The sequence below is a fragment of the Anser anser genome (assembly GCF_964211835.1).
Source record: "Anser anser genome assembly, chromosome: 10".
Classification (NCBI taxonomy): domain Eukaryota; kingdom Metazoa; phylum Chordata; class Aves; order Anseriformes; family Anatidae; genus Anser; species Anser anser.
Window position 1 is genome coordinate 1,843,154 of NC_139730.1, and position 19,654 is coordinate 1,862,807.

The following is a 19,654-nucleotide window of genomic DNA, read 5'->3' on the forward strand; positions in this document are numbered from 1 at the left end:
TTTAAATGACATTAGAAATTACCATGTGCATCTTAAAGAAGAAAAATATTATGATACCGTGGGCAGAGGAAAAAAAAAAAAAGACAAACCACCAACCAGAAAACAATACACTATTCTAAAATACACATAAGCATACTATATATTTTTTCCAAGTGATATATATATGTCGTGTACTATTATATAATGTGTATATATACACAGTACTGCATGTGTGTTCGTGTACATGCATACACGTTTCAGTATAAAAAAGAACTCTGGCTCTTACTGTTTTGATAGTAAAAAACTTTTATTTTTTTTAATACAAAATAGACTAAATAACATTTTTCCCCCTTCGAAGACCTTAAAATTAGTATGAGTGCAACACAGCCGAGATGACACAGAACGGCACATGGGCACTTACTGCCAGCAGGCTTTGTGGGACACACGAGTTTTTGGAAGCTGACTGGAGGCAGCAACTGGGAGGCTCCCTCGGAAGTCAGAGATGGACAGAGAGGGAAAAAGGACCCAAAGGCAGAGCAGGCTTGTGAAAAAAACTCTTAAAGACAGACAGCCTTAAAATACAGGCAAAAAAGCCGCATGTTATTGACGAGGCTTCAAACTGCAGTATGTGGAGAGGCACAGCCAAACGGGCACGAAAGAAAAGCGCCTGTGCTAACAAAATTTGGGACGTTCATTATTGAGGCAGGACTAGAACTTCAAACGCCAGAAGACAGATTTAAAAAGAAAAAAGATGCAGAAAGGCACATTTTGTTCAATTTGCAGAAAAGCAGCAGCAGAACTTAGAGGCAGCCTGGGTATGAAGGGAGTGCAGGGCAGCTTTAAAGCTTTAACCTAGAAACAGGAAGACGAGGTGTTTTAAGAAGGTGATTTGGAAAGATGAAACAGCAACTCAGAGAAGTAAGCAGCAAGCTACCTGTGAGGAGAGGTGCACAGATGAGCCAGTGGTGAATAAGCTGAGAGAGTAAGTGGGGATCATAGCCTCGTCAGCATGGAGATGAATTCTTGAATCTATACAAAAATAATTATCTTTGGATGTAAAGCAAATAGAAAAGGAACCAGCAGCAGGAGCAGGAGTCCACTTGCTTGGTTCTCCAGGAATGAGGCAGTTACTCCACAGGAGAAGCGCCTGCTGAAGGGGAGACACCCAACCGCTCTGCATTCCCACGAAGGGTTCCCCACCTGCTTGGGTCATCCACCGTGTCGTTGTTTCTCCAGGCCACGCGAAAGCCTAGCGTTTTATTTCTTGCAAGTGGTGGTGTTTTTAGACACAGCGTTGGTCAGTAACCAATAAAACATCCACCTACAGAAAGTGATGGGTTCAGGAGGAAGGCTGAGACCCTTGCACCTCAGCCTGGCCAGGGGCAGCAGGACAGAAGGCAGCCTCCCTCTTCACAGCTGCCCTCGCACTTGTCTCCCAAAAACTGCCCCAAGTGCTCCGTCCTGCAGCTCTCAGAGCCAGGTGCCCTCCTCCATCAGACCCTGGAGCCTAAAAACCTTTTAGCTCCCCTTGCATTCGAGTCTCTTTTCCACAGGTGCCTTCTGAACGGCCAGGAAACCCAGACTCCTTTGGAGACCTTATTAGCGTGTGTTTGAGAAGACTGTTGGTTAATTGCCCAATTCAAACTTCAGAGAGTTGTAAGTAATGGAAACCTAGAATGTTTAATTGGGAAACTCAAAGTATGATTATTTGTATAATATCAGTTAAGTGAGAGGAGTTAAAATTTTAATTATTTCAATTAATTTATTGCTGGGAGATTTACTTGGAGAATTTAAACCTTATCTGTTTCGTCAATTAAGAATCAGATTCAAAGACTGGTTACTGAGAGCATCTGAATGAATCAGTGGAATTATGTAATGTATTAGCTTTTTTTTTTTTTTTTAACCATTATTTGATTTGAGAGAGAGCGGCGCATACCCAGAAACCTAACTAGCTGCCTACAGATTTTTGCTCAGGATGTAGCTGACCTATTTTTCAATTGCCTCAGCCCACATAATTGATTACATCTTCCCTGGTCAGGAGAGCTATTAAAGTACTTGTGATCATTTTGATACCACCGCTAAATACCCAAACCTCAAATAAAATACGCCACACACAGAGTTTCTGTGATGGATGCTCCCATTTTCAAAATGAACAGTGACAGTCACTTTTCCCAAGTCTGTCTGGATGATGAAACATATTAACATACAAAAAGTATATTTAAAAACCCCAGTCTTTCAAAGTATCCAAAATTTAATTTATTCATCTGCTTTGGTTTGAATACATGCAGAACCATCACCAATGAGTTTCTTAAATGTACGTAAATACGTACTATGCAAACTGAATCTTGTTAGTCTAATTTACTCCAGTAAATTAGCTATTTTATATGCAATAAATGTAGTTTTCGCTACACTCCCCACAATAATGAATTCTTCTATCCAAATTAAGAGGTAAACATCATGTTATGTGCATTTAAACCTCCCAAAAACATAACTGTTGATGAAACAGTTTACTGATATAATCATTGTTGATTAGAATTTGTTAAGCATTACCTCTTGGATATATCTGCAGAGGCTCTATTAACTGTCCATTTACTTGCTGTTCCATTACAGTGGAGTAATACTGCAAAGAGATTAAAGAAAGAGATTACTCAGTAACGTATGAATAGTAGTAAGTGCACTTACGGATTGTTTAATTCACTGTACTTCTTCTCCACCACCCTCTTTTTTTTTCTTTTTAATGCCATCATACTTACCAGCCTTCACAACACTTTCTCCACTTGCAATGCTCACACAATCAAGCGGCACGGGAGGAACATAACCAAGGGCAGCGATAACCAGCATGGTACTGATGCAAGCACAGGGATCTGTTCCCGGCCCAACTATGCAAGTTTCAGGCTCACCTGAAACCTGGGAGTGATTCGCAAGACCGAGCAAATGAAACATTTACAGCAAACGCAGCAGTTGTCACACCTGGAGAAGTTGGGAAAACTAGGCAAATGCAGGAACAAAGAAACCCTGTAAATATAGTCCAAAAAAAAAAAAAAGGCGCAATTAAGAAAACTCCAAGGGAGAAAAGAGCCTGGATGCTATCCAAGAATTTGCAATGCTGAAGCATAACCAGGGCGGCTGGGGCCACATAAGCAGAGAAGTCGTGCATTCCCTTACTGTACACATTTAATGCATAGTAGGGTACAGAGAGCAGTGGTGCTAGAAAGCCGGAGCAGACATCGGTAGATCCAGGACTACAGCACTTGGGCTCTAGAGGGACTGCTAGGAGCAATCTGCAGGGAAAGTGCTTTGATAAAGAAAGGCTAAGAATGGACAAAATGCAATACCAAAGCATCTGAGAACATCAAGGCTCAGGAAGGCAGAAAAAATCTAATGTGGCATGAAGATGAACACTGGCATTTAGTGATGAGATAAACATTTGGATTAAATAAGAAGGAATCCTTATTAGCTTTTTGTATCAAGCCTCCTCCTTGAGGAGCAGCGAGCGCTCACCAGAGAGGACTTTTAACAGAAGGACCAGCACAGTGCCAGGGCAGGAGATGGACCCTGCTATGAGTTTACTGTCTATAACCCGCACATCTCTCACCACGATGTGTTAAGTGTTGAAAACACATCACAAAGCACATTTCTTCTGCAATCACCAAGCATCTTTGAAGCAAACACGCTGGCTGTGGGCCAGATCTTCATGGCATAAATCAGTGTAGCTCCACTGACTTTCATGCTAATTCTCACCAGCTGAGTGTGGTCTAAGACTTCAGAATGTCACTGTTACCAGCCGTTTTGTGATACTGTTGCTCAAATTGGCAAGACTGGATGTCAACAGGAAAAAAAATTCGAAGCCTCTGTGGAATCGAGCACGTGTATTTCACTCCCACCAATGATTTCCCATAATGTGATTTTTTTTTTTTTACTTACACAACTTAAAAAATGCAAAAGTTTATTAACTGCTTAATGTTACTAAACATTTCTCATCCTTTTATAATGGGATTAAACATGTGAACTATAGTAAGTAGATTTTAGATGGACTCCAAAGTCAGTTTACGTGCAAAACCTCATTTACAATTTCCATTACAATGCAAAGACCCTAACCTGTGACAACAGACCACTGGCTTGGCACAAATACATTTTTCAGTATTTGTTTTTTTGCTTATTTGTTTTATTCACGTCAAGAAATAGGAAGAAATTTTCTTTTGTAAAAAAATAATTATGAAGAAATTTGCTGAGGGCGTAAGGATCCATCTAGCTCCACCTCCTGTGCGTACGTTTAGTGCAATGCCTGCTGCTGAAAGCACTTCCCTTACTAAAATCCCAGCACAAGATTTTTGAGGGAGGTATCTCCTTCATATTAGTGTGTAAACAAACAGATCCACATCTTAAATAACCCCTTGACACGTGCTCTCAATACATTTATAAAGAGCAAAGATATTAATTACAAAAGCCCACGGTTTTGAAGGGATCCAGAGGCTTTTCAGGAGTCAGGACTACCCCACAGCCTTATTTTGTATTGGGGGGTGTCACAAATAACAAGCCAACCCCTCTCTCATGCCCCAGCGCCTCACAAAAAAGCATCACCAGCACCTAGCAGTTACGGAGCTGTGAAAGGATCTCCTGCTCCACTGGGGACAAAACTGCTGAAGAAAAAAAACAAAACAAAAAAAACACAAACTTTTCTTTGCTGCCACTTTACTAGTGGCATTCTATGACCTCAAGACATATACATACAGTATAAACAGATATTACATACTCTCCAGAAAAATAAACTAAAATAGACATACACGAGGCTATGTTTCTTACCAAAAAAAAAAAAAAAAAAGGAGAGAGAAAAGTGTGGCCCTCTCCATTACTCAAACGATGATGACAAGTAAATGAAATATCAATCATGTAAGCTGTCAACCTTTTGGGACAGCAATAACTGTTAACAAGTAGTCTGGAAAAATTGTCTGAAAATGACTTGTCCTCCACATACGAGCATTTGAGGTTTCCATGGAAAATTAAGATGCCAGTGGCTATTTGGAACATTGTTCAGGTATTCTTTTTAATGGAAAATTTGCCAGTTATTGATCCAGAGCATGTACCCCTTGCTTTCAGAAAGCTGCAAGCAACTTTCCAATCAGTGGCTGTCAAAAAAATTACTGCCTTTTTATACTGATCCAAGTCAACAGCTGAAGTGCAACTCCACTGCTACTCAACGGCCGTCTGTAATTAACTGCACTGCACAACAGAAAAATAACTTTATTTACCATTCCAAAACGTTTGCATAGGCATAATACAAGATATTTACTCTGAAGTAATTCCAGAACTGCCTGAAATCACTCTTACTGTCAACTTCTGAAACCAAAGAACCCAAAGACAAAAGGTTGCGCACGGTTCAGAGCAGCTTTGCCACTTACAATGTCGTGCCTGCGTGGAACAGATCTGCGATCCCAAAGCATTATTTTGTCATTCTTCACCTGAAAAAAAACCCTTCATTTCTGTTGTGGGGAATACGAGCAGGACTGGAGGCAGGCTGTGCCAGGCCAAGATTCCCAGGAACCTTTCAGCAGCTGCTCAGTCCCCAGACACTCGCCGCAGGCCCGCAGCACGTCGTAACCTTGAGAGGTGGGCTGCAGCACCTCAAGCCCACAACATTTACAGCCTTAAAGGCTACAAATGGCAAGTAAGGACTGCAAGTGTCTCAGCCGTGAGACCCTACAAATGCCTCTCTGCAGAACGAGCAGGTTCAGAAGCACCTGGGCAGCTGAGGGGTTTGGTGCTGAGCCACCTGGCTGTGCCCTCCCAGCCTAAAACACCGTCCTGAGCGTGTTGTATTCCTTGTCTAGGAGCCTCAGGTTTGTTTTCCTATAAACATATCCCAAAGCGACTGCTACATGAAGTCAGAAGGTTGAGCCATCAGCGCGGCAGTGAAGTAACCAACTAGTTTAAAACTGACGGGAAAATCTTCAGAGAAGAAAAGCTGCTGAAGTGGAAAGAAGTCATTTACAGACATCCCATAATTTTTAAGGGAAAGCAGAGAGTTGAGCAATCATAACCCTAATGTACTGAAACTTTAACAGTAAGCTTGGAAGCATAGCAAAAAGATGACCTTACAGAGGCATGATTAATCGTAAGACGGTGCCAGGAAAATTCAAGTTTTCCAGTTTAACAGCAGAAGTGACAGACACTTCGTAAGGAACGGCGATAAATACAAAAGAATTCCAGCGGGGAGGCATCACCGGGGATCTAGTTGTAGGAACCAACAACAACAAAAAAGCAAGCACAAAATCCCCTTGGCTGGAGCAAGATTTTTCACACAGTGGTCTCACCTCTGGAAATAAAATCACACAGGAGAAAGACTTCTTTAACAAATCCCCTGAGAGCATTTCACAGAGCTCAATCAGGATCCCCTGGAGCCTTCTTTCACCCCAGGATGAAGTCGTAGGCAATGGACAAAGTCACCCTGAACCAGCGCCTACTGACAGACTTGCAATCCACGAGTAATACCCGAGCCTCAGCAAGGCAAGGGTGCTGGGGTGCAGACGTAGTATGATCTCTGCAGACACAAAAGGATGAGAATCTCGCTATGGCAGCATTCCTGCTCTACAACAGAGGACTGGTGAGGAGGACTAACCCAAACCAAGTCATTACATCCCACCAAAAGCACCTGTGGCTGGTACTAAACAGGGCTTGGTTCTGCTAAGTTCAAAGTTAAGGCAATGAACGTGATCAGAAGTGCCCTTTGTAAGGAACTAGCATTCCATTTGACCTAGCAAACATCCATTTGTTATTTCCTCGCTATTTTATTTGAAAGAAAAAGTGATTTTTTCACTTACATCTGCAACATGAAACATACATTTAAGCTATATGCAGATTATTTTGTTTCAATAAAGAACTGTATATTTCGTTTCTGTAGACTGCTTTTATATTTATAGGTATCTAGACAGAGATTTTACATAGATATATGTGTATTAAGACACAGACAGATATACGCATATCTCATACTAAAAAACAGAAAATACGTCTTTAAATCCTCTATGAATATTGAGCCTGCAGCTACAATGAAACTCTTCTGTTAGGAGGGGTGAAATAGTCTCCAGATGAAAGTAGATTTTGAAAAATTTTTAGAGCCCAGGGGTTCATTTTTAATGAGCCGTTACTTTAAGTACTGCATAAAAAATACAAGAAATTGATAGTCCATTTAGCCTGCACTATACCTAATGCAAAAGTCATTAAGATGCATTATTCTTAATGTTTATGATATGATCAGTAAGTGTACAAGTCTTTTTTTAAAAAGTCAAGCATGACCATATATCTGGTGTGATACAGTTTTTAAACACCTACACTTAATACAGGAACATTACACTGAGCGCTACAGCTTACATTAATACTTTGACACAGGCAAAAATACATGAGCAGAAAGCAATAAAGATGGAAAACACCAGCAAGTTATACTATACCTACATAGGATAGCATGGCTTTCATTTCTTCATCGCTTCTGACAGTAATCCGATCACCATCCTCATCTTCATCTGCCAAAGAAATGGATTACAGGCAATAAAAACAAAATAAGGATATTTACAATTTGAATACATAAGTTTTTTTTAACCTGGACATTTACAAGTAAATTAAAATAATATGAATGCATAGACCAACAACACAGGTAAGCAGGTACTCTGAAATAATAATGTATAATGACTCCAAGTGTTAATTAACAAAGACAACAATTACATCTAAAAAGGAGGCATGAGTGAAGTGCTCAACACTTTGCACAAGGAAAGGTGCTGCGGACACGGGACCAGAGCGCAGAGCAAGGTTCGGAAGAGCTCCAGCAAAGCGTTCAGAGTTACTAACACCAACATCCAGAGGAGCTGGTGAATCCCCCCACCAGCACCAGCTGGTGCCACCCTGCACCCCAGCGTTCCTGCGCCCAGGTGGGAGCAGCGTCCGGCCCCGTCCTCTTCTCCCCCACTCCTCAAAAAAAAGCTCGTACACGCTCACCGTCCGGAGAGCTGCACAAGTTATCAGACCGACCGCATGCACCTCTCCCCTCCAACTCCACCACAAAAGGGTAATTTTTTTTTATTGTTCCAGCCTTGGAGGAGAAGGGAGGGGTTAATGACCTGTCTCCAATTTTTGTTTGCTGCAATCTAAATAACTTCCTCGGATACTTATAAGAAGAGGAGCACTCTGCCCAAGCCAACGTGTACCAGGAAACCAAGGAGCAGCACTCACACCAGACTTCAAACACATGGAAAGTACCAAAAGGTGAGGATATGGAGTGAACTCATTTATACGGCTTCGGGACCGGAGCAGATTTGCTCCTGACCACCTCAGGATGTGAGCAGGGGCTGGTGAAGTCTCTCTGCCCTCGTCCCTGCAGGCAGGCTCCGACGCACGTGCTCTGCATCCGCAGCCCTCGTGCGGTACATCAGCACCCGAAAAGTGCCGGTGTTCCCCTGGACGCAAACTGACTCCTGCCCAAGGATCTGGGAGCAGATCTATATCAACAAATTAAGACTACCCGAGACGAGGAGTTTGGGCATTCTGGCACTGAAGGCCCAGCAGTTAATTCTGAGAATATAAGAAGAGCAACGCAGAAGAGAAGAAACGTCAAGAGATGAATACAAGGGGAAAAAAGGAACAAAAAATCCCATTGGAACTGCACTCGAAAATGTCCCTGAAAAGAGCTATGGGCCACTGGAAGCATGAAGGCTGGAAGAGGAACCAGCCAGCACGGCCGCGTCCTACCAGAGCCTTACCTCCTGGAAGTTCAACTGATCAACTGCCAGGCTGCTGAAACTACTTGCTGGGGTTACCAGCCCGCAGCGAGTCATGAATGACGGAAAGATTAAGAAGAGTTAGCGAGTTGAAAATGAATGCTTCCTCGCCTGGAAACGTTTCCGGAGCTGCTCTCTGGCGAAAACCCACATCACAGCCGCGCTGTGGAAGCAGAACGAGGCGGAAGGAGCTGCCCTAGGAGGAGCGCGCACAATGAAAGCCATGCGTCAGCACGAAGGGATCAGAGTGAAAAGCAGAAGAGGAAAAACGTATGCCAGAGAGAGACAAATAGGCAGAGATAAAAGTCATTAGGCAGGCTTGATTTGAGGGAACGGACTGAGCTGGGACCACAAAAAAAAAAAAAAGAAAGAGAAAAAAGAACCAGAAGATTTCCGGAGCCAAAAGATTAGAAATTACCCGCAGAGTTCTCAGAAGTCTAAAATTCCTGACAGTGGTGCAAAGAGAATAAACTGAATTTTAAAACGTGTTGACGAAAAGAAACTGTAGCCTGGCATTAAAAAGCCAAATCTAAAATAGCCAGCCAATGTTTATAAAGAGCAAAACCAGAAAAAAATATATTTCTCCTTTCTGTGCAGAGATCCTTTGCCATCCTACCATGACATTTAAGCGGGCACAGCCCAAAAACTAGCCAGATATAATGCATGGGTTCAGAAAGATTTCCAGGCTTCTCTACTTGCCTAGAGCACAGCAATACGATTTTCCAGGACATTAGGGAAGCAAAAGTAGAACCAAAAAATCCTACGTACTGGCTGGATTTTTGCTAATGTCACTTAAAATGGAGGAAGAAATCCTAGCAAGATACCAAATAGAGTGCAGCAGATGGTAAACAAATATTATGAAGCAATCTTCACAAAATCTGCAGTGTGTCACAAATATACAAAATGGCAGAGTTTGGATAAAAGGATCATAACAGGCCATATGTTGTTAGAGATTTTATTTGTAGCAATGTGCGATACGATGGTGAAATCCACATAAAGGTCCAATAGCAGGAGAAGTGCAGCCCCAGGTAGAAGCCGCAATGGATGATGCACTGTAGATAACAATAACTGAACAAACAGGAGAGGAGACTACACTGGATGGCAATTATCCACATCTGACGAAGCAATGAAGCAGGTGAGAAGGAAGCTTAAGCTGGAAAAATCCAGGCATTCGATGTGGATAAAGGAACCAGAAAAATCAGGCATCAATATACATAACATATTTTAGATGCCAGTTAAATGGCAGGGGAAATGGTTTTGTGCAGATGTAAATGACAGACTAGAGACATGAACTGAAAGCACAGAAGCAGATGTTAGAAGACACAATGAAATAAGTATTTCCAGGGAAGTTCTACACATGGTACCATTAATATGGGCTACTGCCCTGATTGCAGGGACTGCTACTGGTGCATGAAGTTCAAACAAAGCTAATGGGTGACGTGGGAGGTGTGTTTAACAACAGCAACAACAAAAAATTAACAAATCATAAAAAAAAAAAGGCAAGGTCTGGAGCCTGGTTTTGCCCAGGTCTCTGTAGAAAGTCTTGTTTTAAAAAGGGCAGGCGAAATGTCCAGGCTAGAGAGAAATAACATTTACAGTGCCCGTTCTTAGGGTTCTGGCATTTTAGGAGAGCAAAACACAAATGTGAAAAGAAAAATAGAAAGCGCCAGGTAGTACTTGAAGGCTCACAAACCAATATTTCCTTTGATTATTTGCACTCAGAATTGTCTGTAAGGCTCTAAAGAAGGGAAATGCTAATAAGAGTGCAAGGCCCTTTGCTGTCCTGTCCGCCCTCTCACCTTCAGCATCACTACCTGGCCCATGCAGCTCTCCTAATCCCCTCCAGCTCCTCGTTATTTCATCTCCATCAAAGGAAAACATGGAGATACGCAGAAAAAAAAAATATTCAAGGGGAACAGCAGGAGTCCTCTCCACTCGGAAGAAACCTCTTAGCACGTATCTTATCCCCTAATACGCGGTTTGACTCCCCTTTGCACCTTATTGCTCTTCACACAGGACAATCCCCCAGGGAATCCCTTCAAAGACAAAAACAAACGGGGTTCGGGGAACAGCGCTGGAATAGTCAGCAGGTACGTCAGCAGAGGTCTAAATCCACGCCAACACGGCCACTGAGAGCTTTCCTAACCCAGCACAAGCATGATACAACCGCTTTCACGTGGTGTAAGTGCTAGCAGGGACAGCCCCAGCCTACAGCTTGCTCAGATCCCATACACAAGCTGCAGCTCCCAGCTTCTCAGCCAGACCCAGGTGCCCAAACCTAACCAGGTGGCACTGTCCCGCAGCTCCTCTACCTCCTCCAGGAGCTGAGGCTGAGCATCTGTCCACACCTCCTCCTCCTGCACAGGAGGAAGGCAACAGGGTGACAACGTATTTAGATGGTGCCCAGAAGAAGGAGAAAAAGAAAACTAACAACCCAGCAGCCTTTCTGGCAACGGGAAGCATTAACTTCTTCCATGGAGCGCTGCAAACCCGGGAGGCTTTGGGACACCTTGGCCATGCTGCCGTATTTTGTACAGAATCGGTATGTTGTGTGCCACAGCTTTGTAAAAGCCAACACCCTTTTGATTTCTTCCAACAGAGAATTAAAATTTTAAACTCAGACCTACAGGTACTTTATACTTTTCATTTAATTCAAGCAATATAATTGCAGTGACGAGTAAGAGCACGGTAAGGTCATGCTGGTAATTAAAGCTATATTGTAGAAATATGCTCACTCAAGTTGTGATTAAATAATAAAATATTACTTGGTCGAGTATCGTCATTAAACTTGCATTAATGCATAAATATTTAACCGTAACATAATGAACGTAAACATTATTTATGTAAAAAATGACAACCTTATACCATCACAAAAGAGACGGTTTATACAAGCCATACTTACACTCAAACGCTGTTGTCGTTGCATCCGGCAAAACTTGACCGATGACATCCTGAAACGTAAAGAAGAATTAGCTATACATCAAAGGCGAGATGCCCAAGATGATGTAGAGTAATTCATCTTAATTGTTCCCCGGCTGCAGGCAGAAGACAAAGTCCTGCTCCTCACCACTGCCCCCCAAATCACCAACTCTTCAGCATACAACACAAATCAATACGAATCACCACGCTCTTCTCCTTCCTTTGCGCGTCACCTCCAGGAATACCTTCTTCTTTTTAAATAGCTCAATCATAATTGCAAACAAGTCAGTGCTGCCTGTTGCTGCGGTTTAAAGGATCGATTTTGTCCGTGGGTTATGGAACAGCGTCCATCTAACTCATGGAGGCAAGTCATAAAAGCAGAGGTTTACGAATGGGTTTTTAAGTGAGAAAGCAGGTTTTCTGCCTCGGTCCCTCCGCTCACACTGCCTCGATTCCCGGATTTCGGTCCTCCCCTGCACTGCGAGGCAGCCTCGCTGCACGCCCCGTCCTGCCCGCGCTCGCCGACAGCGGGGTAACAACCACAGCTCCGTGCGAGTTCGGGGCCGCCCACGTGAACCGAAACAGCCGCTGCAGACCGAAGGGATTTTTGCTGCTTTCACTCCACAGCTGCCCAGGAAAGCAGCAGGACCCAGCAGCCGTGCCGAGCTGCCGGCCGCTGCCTCGCAGCGCCGCGCTCCCGGGAGCGCTGCCCACCGCGCGGACCAGGAGGGCTGCAGGGCCCCTTGTCACTTTTAACCAGAATTTAAACTCCTTCGGTGCTTGGCGGAGGGATTCGAATACGTTGGCAGCTCTGGAGGAATTACGGTTAAAAGACCCGAAGCAGTTAACGTGGTAACCCACTGGGCAGCCCCAGCCTTGACGTTATCCCGGGGAAGATGCGAAGTGCACGCTGAACACCACACACCTGCGCACAAAAATGCTGCTTTGGGCCAAATACAAGCCTTTCCTGTACAACTAAACCGAGGTGAGCAGAGTTTGGAGTGTGTTTTTTTTTTTTTTTTTTTTAAAGCCTTTACACACAGCACTCACTGAAAATCCAGTGAAATGTCGTGCTCAGATTTAAGGCATCCCGGCCTCCCGGCGTATGTGCTGTTGTCAGCCTCCGCGAGGCTGCAATATGTCATGTCGGGGCACGGCAGAAATGCACAGCATGGTTTTCTCCTTCCTGCTGCCTGATTTCTCATGTCAGACAGTCTCTCCGCTGACAGCGTCACAAAGTGATTAGAAATTAATGAACAAAAATATTTATTGTAGTACGTACACTGTGAGCATCTTGGGGTGCTAAGCACTCCCCCGTATCAAAGCTTTAGGAATCATTGTCCTGTCACTCCTGCTTTCTCTATTTTTTCATCTGAAAACAGGAAATTAAACACTCTGTGCAATGTTAGAGACACAATTAATATAATGAGAAGGCAGCGAAAGCGACAAAGATTTCCACAGGGCTAACTGAAGCAAATAATATTCCTAAAAACTTTCCCATTTTCCCATTTTAGATGTTAAAATAAATGAACAGTAATTTCAACTATTAATTGTATACAAAAAGACAAAAGATGTGCAATACAGCTTACCCAATGATACACATTGTAAACCTACGCAACCATAAAAAGATCCAAAGCACTGCCATATTAATCAAAATTCTTCCATTTAAATAGTTCTGCACGGTTCGACAACTCCGTAGATGCTCTGTCAAAAGCCAGACACGCTGCACCCTCTGTCCCTAACAAGGAATTAAAGTCTTGCCTAACCAGAAGACTGTGCTGTTAACTAATTGTTTCTAAATCTATTTAGTTAAACGTTGAAAATTCCTCACCAAACACGCTTTAATTGCATTAGGTTTAAGCTATTTGTCGAACATTCGTGTGTGGGGACACAGACACTTCCATTACGTGGATTTAAAAGTTGGTATCAGAAAATAAACCCGATTTTGGGATGTTTACAATGTGCAGTTGGGAGGAGTGTAAATATGCTAAGTGAGAGATGCTTCTGAAGGCCCCAAATGTCTGCTAGGACAGCCCCAAGGCTCACAAAGCTGCACAAGCACTGTAGCAGTGATGGTAAATTCCTCTATAATATTTTTTTCCCCGTTCAAAATAATTTTTTTCAATGCGTTGGGACTTCTTCAAAAAAGTGTAGCAACCAAGTACACCAATGTAAAAACTGTTCACCGTAACTCTGCCTTACGCTAAATGGTTAAAAAGACGACCCCCACCAACAAGCACAAAAACTTTGCTCTGGCCGACTTTCAGTACCTCTGTGAAACCACGGCACTGAAGAAAGGGCAGCCTCGCAGGAGGTGGGAGGGAGGGAAATGACACCTCCACCCTGTTCCTACCGCAGGATTTTCATCAGCTGCAGAAGACTTCCAGGCTCAGCCCTCCAGCAGCCCTCACGGTGACCCGAGCTTAAAGGATTACTCGAAATTTCAACAGATTGCGTGCGGTGATTTTCTGCTACCACTACAGAGATCACGAGGAATAAAATATTGTGACTTGTAAACAATTTCTCAAGTGGGCTCACGTGTGATAGCTTCTGACAGACTGAAAAGCCTCCACGAACGACGAGCAATACCAGGGAAAGGCAGCCAAAAAGGAATTCCGTCAAATCCGCTCTCTAGAATAGCTGTGGAGCACTTATCTTGGGTGAGAGAGCAGAAAATGTGAAAGCACTGCTTTTAATAACAGTGTAAATATTGAAGCCGGGGGCCCCGTTCTCTTATCAGTTGAAATTGGTCTTGTCTCAGTATGACATCACGAAGTTATCCTGAATTAACACCGAGCGCTTAAATGCTCCAGTGACAGCTCGGGCAAATGAGTCCAGACAGCCTGATGAAAAAAACAAGCTCATTGTAATTCATTTAGCGGCGCCTTTAAAATAAATCTGTTTACTGGTAACTTACAGGTCCGCAGAGCTGATATGGGCAGGACATATTTGAAGTGACATTATGAAGAACGGCTCTTAGCACCCACTTCAGGAAAGTAATCGGGCAAATGCCCAACCCAAATACACCAGCAGCGCCGCTCCCAGGGCTGCGCAGCCCCGCTACCCGCCGCACGGCTCAGCGACCTGGGAAGGCTCCTCCACGGGGCAGAATTAGAGCAGCTGAAAACTTAAAAATAAAATAAAATTAAAAAAAAAAAAAGTGTCATTTAGAGCGTAAGGCACTGCACTGGGCATCAGACTCTCAGACTCCAGCCCCACAGCTACCAAGAGGTTATCCCATGGCTATGGACAGCGTACTCTGAGATAATACCACAGCTTCTTTGCTGAAAAAAAATATGAATCTGAAGAGTAATGCTGCAAGGCTACAGTAATTCGTACTCGCAAGGCTGTTCTTACTTCTAAGATGCTAATTTTTTTTTTTAAATGTGATTTTTGTTAAAAGTGTCTTCTCAAAGGGTTTTCTATGGGGTTTTCTCAGTACAAAGCAGAACATGGACTTGCCTTAAAAGAAGGAAGAACAACCTTCCTATACAGCTTCCCCGAGCCCCCAGATCTGGGGGAAAACACCTGGTTTTCAGACCTGGCTGTCAGGTGCACTCACTGCAGTGCTTGCAGGCCCTGCATTTGGACTGCGGGGGCATGGAGCACGTGGCTGGGTGGGATCGTGCCCGCTGCACCCTGCACAGGGCCGTACGCAGAGCGAGCGGGCTCAGTGCTCCGCGGGCAACCCACGAGCTGGGAGAAAAGGGGCTCCTGGAGCTCCTGTGCCTGCTGCTGACAGACAGCCAGGCGGTACGGGAAACGGTGGGGTCTGACCGGATTATTACTGTTCAGTAATTTACCTTACTAGGGAATGTCTCGATTCTCTGTGCTATCTTTAATTGGTGCTCGAACACATAAGCCCTCTGTAATTACCCACAAGGTGAGTGGAAATCACAGTGAAGGCAGAAGGACAACAAAAGACTCCGGGTCTGTCCCAGTCCTGCCCTCTGCAGCCACAGGTGGTGCCAGATCTACCACGCTTCAGTGCGCCAAGCCTTATTTCATTTAATTTCTGAAGGTACCATATAAATTAAGTACACACGCATCCCGCGAGGGCAGCTCCTCCAACACAATCACTTAAACAAACAAGGGCCTTGAGACAATTCAGACCTTATTGAACTTCTTCCTCCCTCTCTTAACATCTCAGTGCTCACAAGCGTGTTTTTGACACGCGGGTGGCAGTCACCAAACGGCACGACCGCGCGGCTGTGCTCCCAGCTGCACGCTACCAGGGCCGAGATGTGTCACCACGGTGTGACCTGCTGTACGCAGCCCAGCACTGCCAGAGAGGGCACAGGTACTGTGGATAGCTTTGAAAACTGAAAATCATCATCACCCACACAGACATGACCTGATGCAGAAATCCGTTCACTCCCCCTCGACAAACAGCTGGGACATTTCAACCCAGAACAACTCGCTCTGTTCCACCAGTGAGTGGGGATATGAAAGAGGACTGCTAGCTGGCTACAAATAAAAACTGGGATAAGCATCAAAATCCACGTGGAAGGGGAAGAATCAGAAGCCTCTGTTTTTTCCACATGACTTCAACAGCGATGCAGAGCAAGACCGGCATTGCATTAGCCAAGCTTGCCTGCGGTTCTTGGCTTTTGAGCGTGGAGGATTTGTGTAACTAAACCCGAGCTTGCCGATCACAGGAACTGCCCATGGAGCAGCAGGGAGAACGCTCTGTGTGACCCCCGTCAGATCGCAGTCCCTCCGCTTTGACTTGTCGTACATATTCTACGTCAGATCCCCTACATAACTGTCTCTCCAAAAGTATTTGCAGCAGAGTCCTCACTAACCAGAGATGTGCCAAGCTGAAGATTGGCCCGACACATCCTCCCTGATCCACTTCTTTCACACTTAGCAGGGCCACGGCTCTCGGGAAGCATCACTTCCACATGACTGGAGACTACTGCAGGCGCTGATGACCTCAGGTACTCCTTGAAGTCCTTGTGGTTCATTGATCATGACTCCTAGAAGCACTTCAGATGCCAAGGGCTCTGCCAGGCTCTCTAAGTATGCTGGAGGTAGGTACTCAAATTCCTTGCAGCAAGGCAAGGTTGTGGGTACCTCACTAGACCCAAGTTCAGTCCTTCATCCCAATCCAACTAATAAATTAGGGGATGTAAAGCCTGTCGGAGCTCCTCGAGCAACTGTGCTACTGTACTTCTGCTTCTCTGAGATCCGGCTCCAAAACACATGCTCTCAGGGTTGTGTCACAACTGAACGCACAGTTTCATTTTAACTTCAGGTCGCAAAGTCATGCGCCGGCCACAGCCGCTGCCTGACGGCGCAGCCGTAAGCACTACGACAGCACCCGCAGAGCCTCACATGTACGACGGGACCTGACCACCGCGCTACAGCTGTGCTGCCTCAACACCTCTCCAGCTTCGGACTCGGATCCCCAGACCTCACTGCTACCCCAAACCAAGTACACCGTATGCTGATTCCTACTGCATGGCAGTTCGAGCTTAAATAGTGTTTTCTTTTCAGCTCCACTTGCTAAACAGACTACACAGCTCACGTTTAAGGTGCACGTAACTCCAGCTGATTTTGTGCTGAAGCAACAAGGCTGAGCACTGACAAGCAAAATGCTTTTCCGAAGCCATGCCCGCAGCACCTGCAGCAGGTGCAAAGGGATTACCTGGGTGGGGATGGAGGCACTTCTGTAACTCTGCGGGGCACAAGGGAGCCCTCAGAAGGCTCTGGGGCAGCTCAGGGCCAAGAAGTGCAACAAACCCGCAGCACCGCCACGTCCAGCTTCAGCCCACACGCGGGGCGCGCAGCTCCCGCACCCGAGCCGAGGCGACGCTGATTTCCACATGACAGCTTTCCCAGTCGCTCCCAAGCAACACCTCACGACCACCCCACGGTGCCCAAGCCGCGCTGACGGGGGGATGCTGCGTGTGGGGCAACACAAAAACCCTTGGAGGCTTCCCTTGGGACACGACTGGGGCCTTTCCCTGCGCACTGCTTGCAGCACGGGCCCTTGGCTGCGAGCCCCTCTTCGGGGCATCACCACCTCCCCTAAAACCCACCGCCGTGCGGCCCTTCCCGGAGCCCAGGGGGTTACTTCCCCGTTAGAGCCCCCCCAACACAGAGCCTCCCCCAGCCGCCGGGCTCCGGGGGCCGCCGCCGCGTCCCCCCCCCTTGGCCGCGCTCACCAGCACGTCCCTGAAGAGCAGCTGAGGCGCCGAGTGGACGGTCCAGTCCACGGCTCCGCCGTCGGGGATCTTGATGCGGATGACCAGCACCTGGCTCTCCATGGCGCTGGAGGGGCCGCAGAGCAGCCAGAGCATCCCCGCCCCGCCGGGCTCACATGCTGCGGCGGGCCGGCGGCGGGGGGATGCCCGCCGGGCCGGGGCCGGGGCCGGGGCTGGGGCCGGGCCGCCTCCGCCCCTCCCCGCCCGCAGGAAGGACTCGCAACCGCCCCGCCGCCCCGGAACCAAAACGAAGACGCCGGGAGGAGAGAAGGGGGGCGGAATAATAATAATAAAAAAAAAAAAATAGGGGAGGAGGAGGAGGAAGGAGCGGAGGCGGCGCCATGTTGCGGGAGGAGGAGGGGGCGGAGGCGGCGCCATGTTGCGGGAGGAGGGTGGCGGCCCCGCTCCGGGGGGCCCGGGGTCGCGTTGGCCTTCGGTTTGAACGGGAAAACTGCTGCTGAGACAGCACGTCAAACAGATCGGGGCTCCTGCCTTAGTTAAGAAGTGTGGGAAATGTCCAGCGCTGCTGGCCTGCAGAATGTAAAGTAACGGAGGCTCCTCAAGTGGCAGACGTTCCACAGGACCTCACTAGGCTTTTGCCTTCGGATTATTTAAACTGAGATTCCTCCCCTCACTACATAAAATTCCAAACATGGGCGCCTCAAGCCATTCCTCGCAGCCCTGTTCCCACTTTGGGGCCAGGTCCCTGCCCCAAAACGCAACAGACCCCAAGGCCAAGGAGTAAATGGGGCTCTGCAAAGATGCTCGATCTGACTGCTGTGCTCATCCCTCCTATTGCTGTTTCTCTAAATTACAGAATGAGAGTTCTGCTAAATATCTCATACTGATGTCCAGGTAAAAGTCATTCATCCAATATTTTCTTCATGGCTCTTCAGAAGACTGTCCATTTCAAAACAGGCCGCTCCAAACCACAGCCTCAGGGAGGCAAGTCCTCGATAAATGCTTAAGCCCGGCTTTCAGAAGCACCAAGAATGGGTATTAAAAAAAAAAGAAAAGGAAAAAAAGCTTCTTTTTTGACAGAAGTTGGTGAGAAGGCTCTCTGCTTGGCACAGCGCAGCAGCACAACACTTTACTGCTCAGTTCAGAGCATTAATCTCAATTGTAGGCTATGGATCTGTGCATTTTATCACAATCTCTCACATTATCATATATGACAAACTGGACTGTTTGACTTACATTATCAATTTTGAAGGGGAAAAATGGAACGTGCGTTTGATTTAATTCTGAACCATCTTCAAGCTTCCTCACATTAGAATTCTACATTGTTTGAGCTTGAGGGGAAAGAAAAAAAATCACAATCTTTCAATGGCCATTAGCAGAGATAAATTCTATCTCTGTTCAATAACTTTATAATTTAGTTCCTACACTATAAATTAATAGAGCCCCAGCTCCTAAATATCTAAGGAATTGGCGCTGCCCACATGGACTTCCTTCCGTTCAAATGAGCCTTTTACCTGTGGTCCCTGTATACCTTTCAATCAGGTTCGTTTCAATCAGATTCATTTTCTATTAAATTTTAAAGAATAGGATACAAAATCATAGAATTTCTATAGAACTGCAATTTTTCTAAAATGTCTTTTTCATTTACAAGACTATGGGGAAAATCAACCCAATTTGCCAAATTTGCATAAATATTATGTAGCTTTTCTGGGGCTAATCATAACCTTAATCCCCCATTCTGATTTGTGTTGATGCAGATGTAATCAAACTTCAAGTTTCTTATATCGTATGAAGTAAAGTGCATCAAGTATGTGTGTCTGGATA

The 19,654-nt window shown here is 45.5% G+C and overlaps 1 protein-coding gene across 7 annotated transcripts in view; it reads right to left on the bottom strand.

Annotated features, from left to right (window-relative positions):
* The window catches only part of MAP2K5 (mitogen-activated protein kinase kinase 5), a 129,535-nt gene extending 111,436 nt beyond the window's left edge, over positions 1-18,099 (bottom strand). For 4 of the 7 annotated variants that reach the window (XM_083851243.1, XM_083851242.1, XM_083851241.1 and 1 more), the window contains exons 1-4: positions 17,831-18,098; positions 11,644-11,692; positions 7,426-7,493; positions 2,530-2,599 (exon numbers count right to left, since the gene is read on the bottom strand). In XM_083851243.1, coding sequence (XP_083707369.1) covers positions 2,530-2,599; positions 7,426-7,493; positions 11,644-11,692; positions 17,831-17,965 — 322 coding nt within the window. In that variant the 5' untranslated portion in view covers positions 17,966-18,098. Of the gene's footprint in view, positions 1-2,529; positions 2,600-7,425; positions 7,494-11,643; positions 11,693-14,577; positions 14,788-17,830 lie in introns of all 7 variants that reach the window. The other 3 variants (XM_083851244.1, XM_083851239.1, XM_083851240.1) reach the window with 3 other exon arrangements.
* Between the last annotated feature and the right edge of the window lie 1,555 nt (positions 18,100-19,654).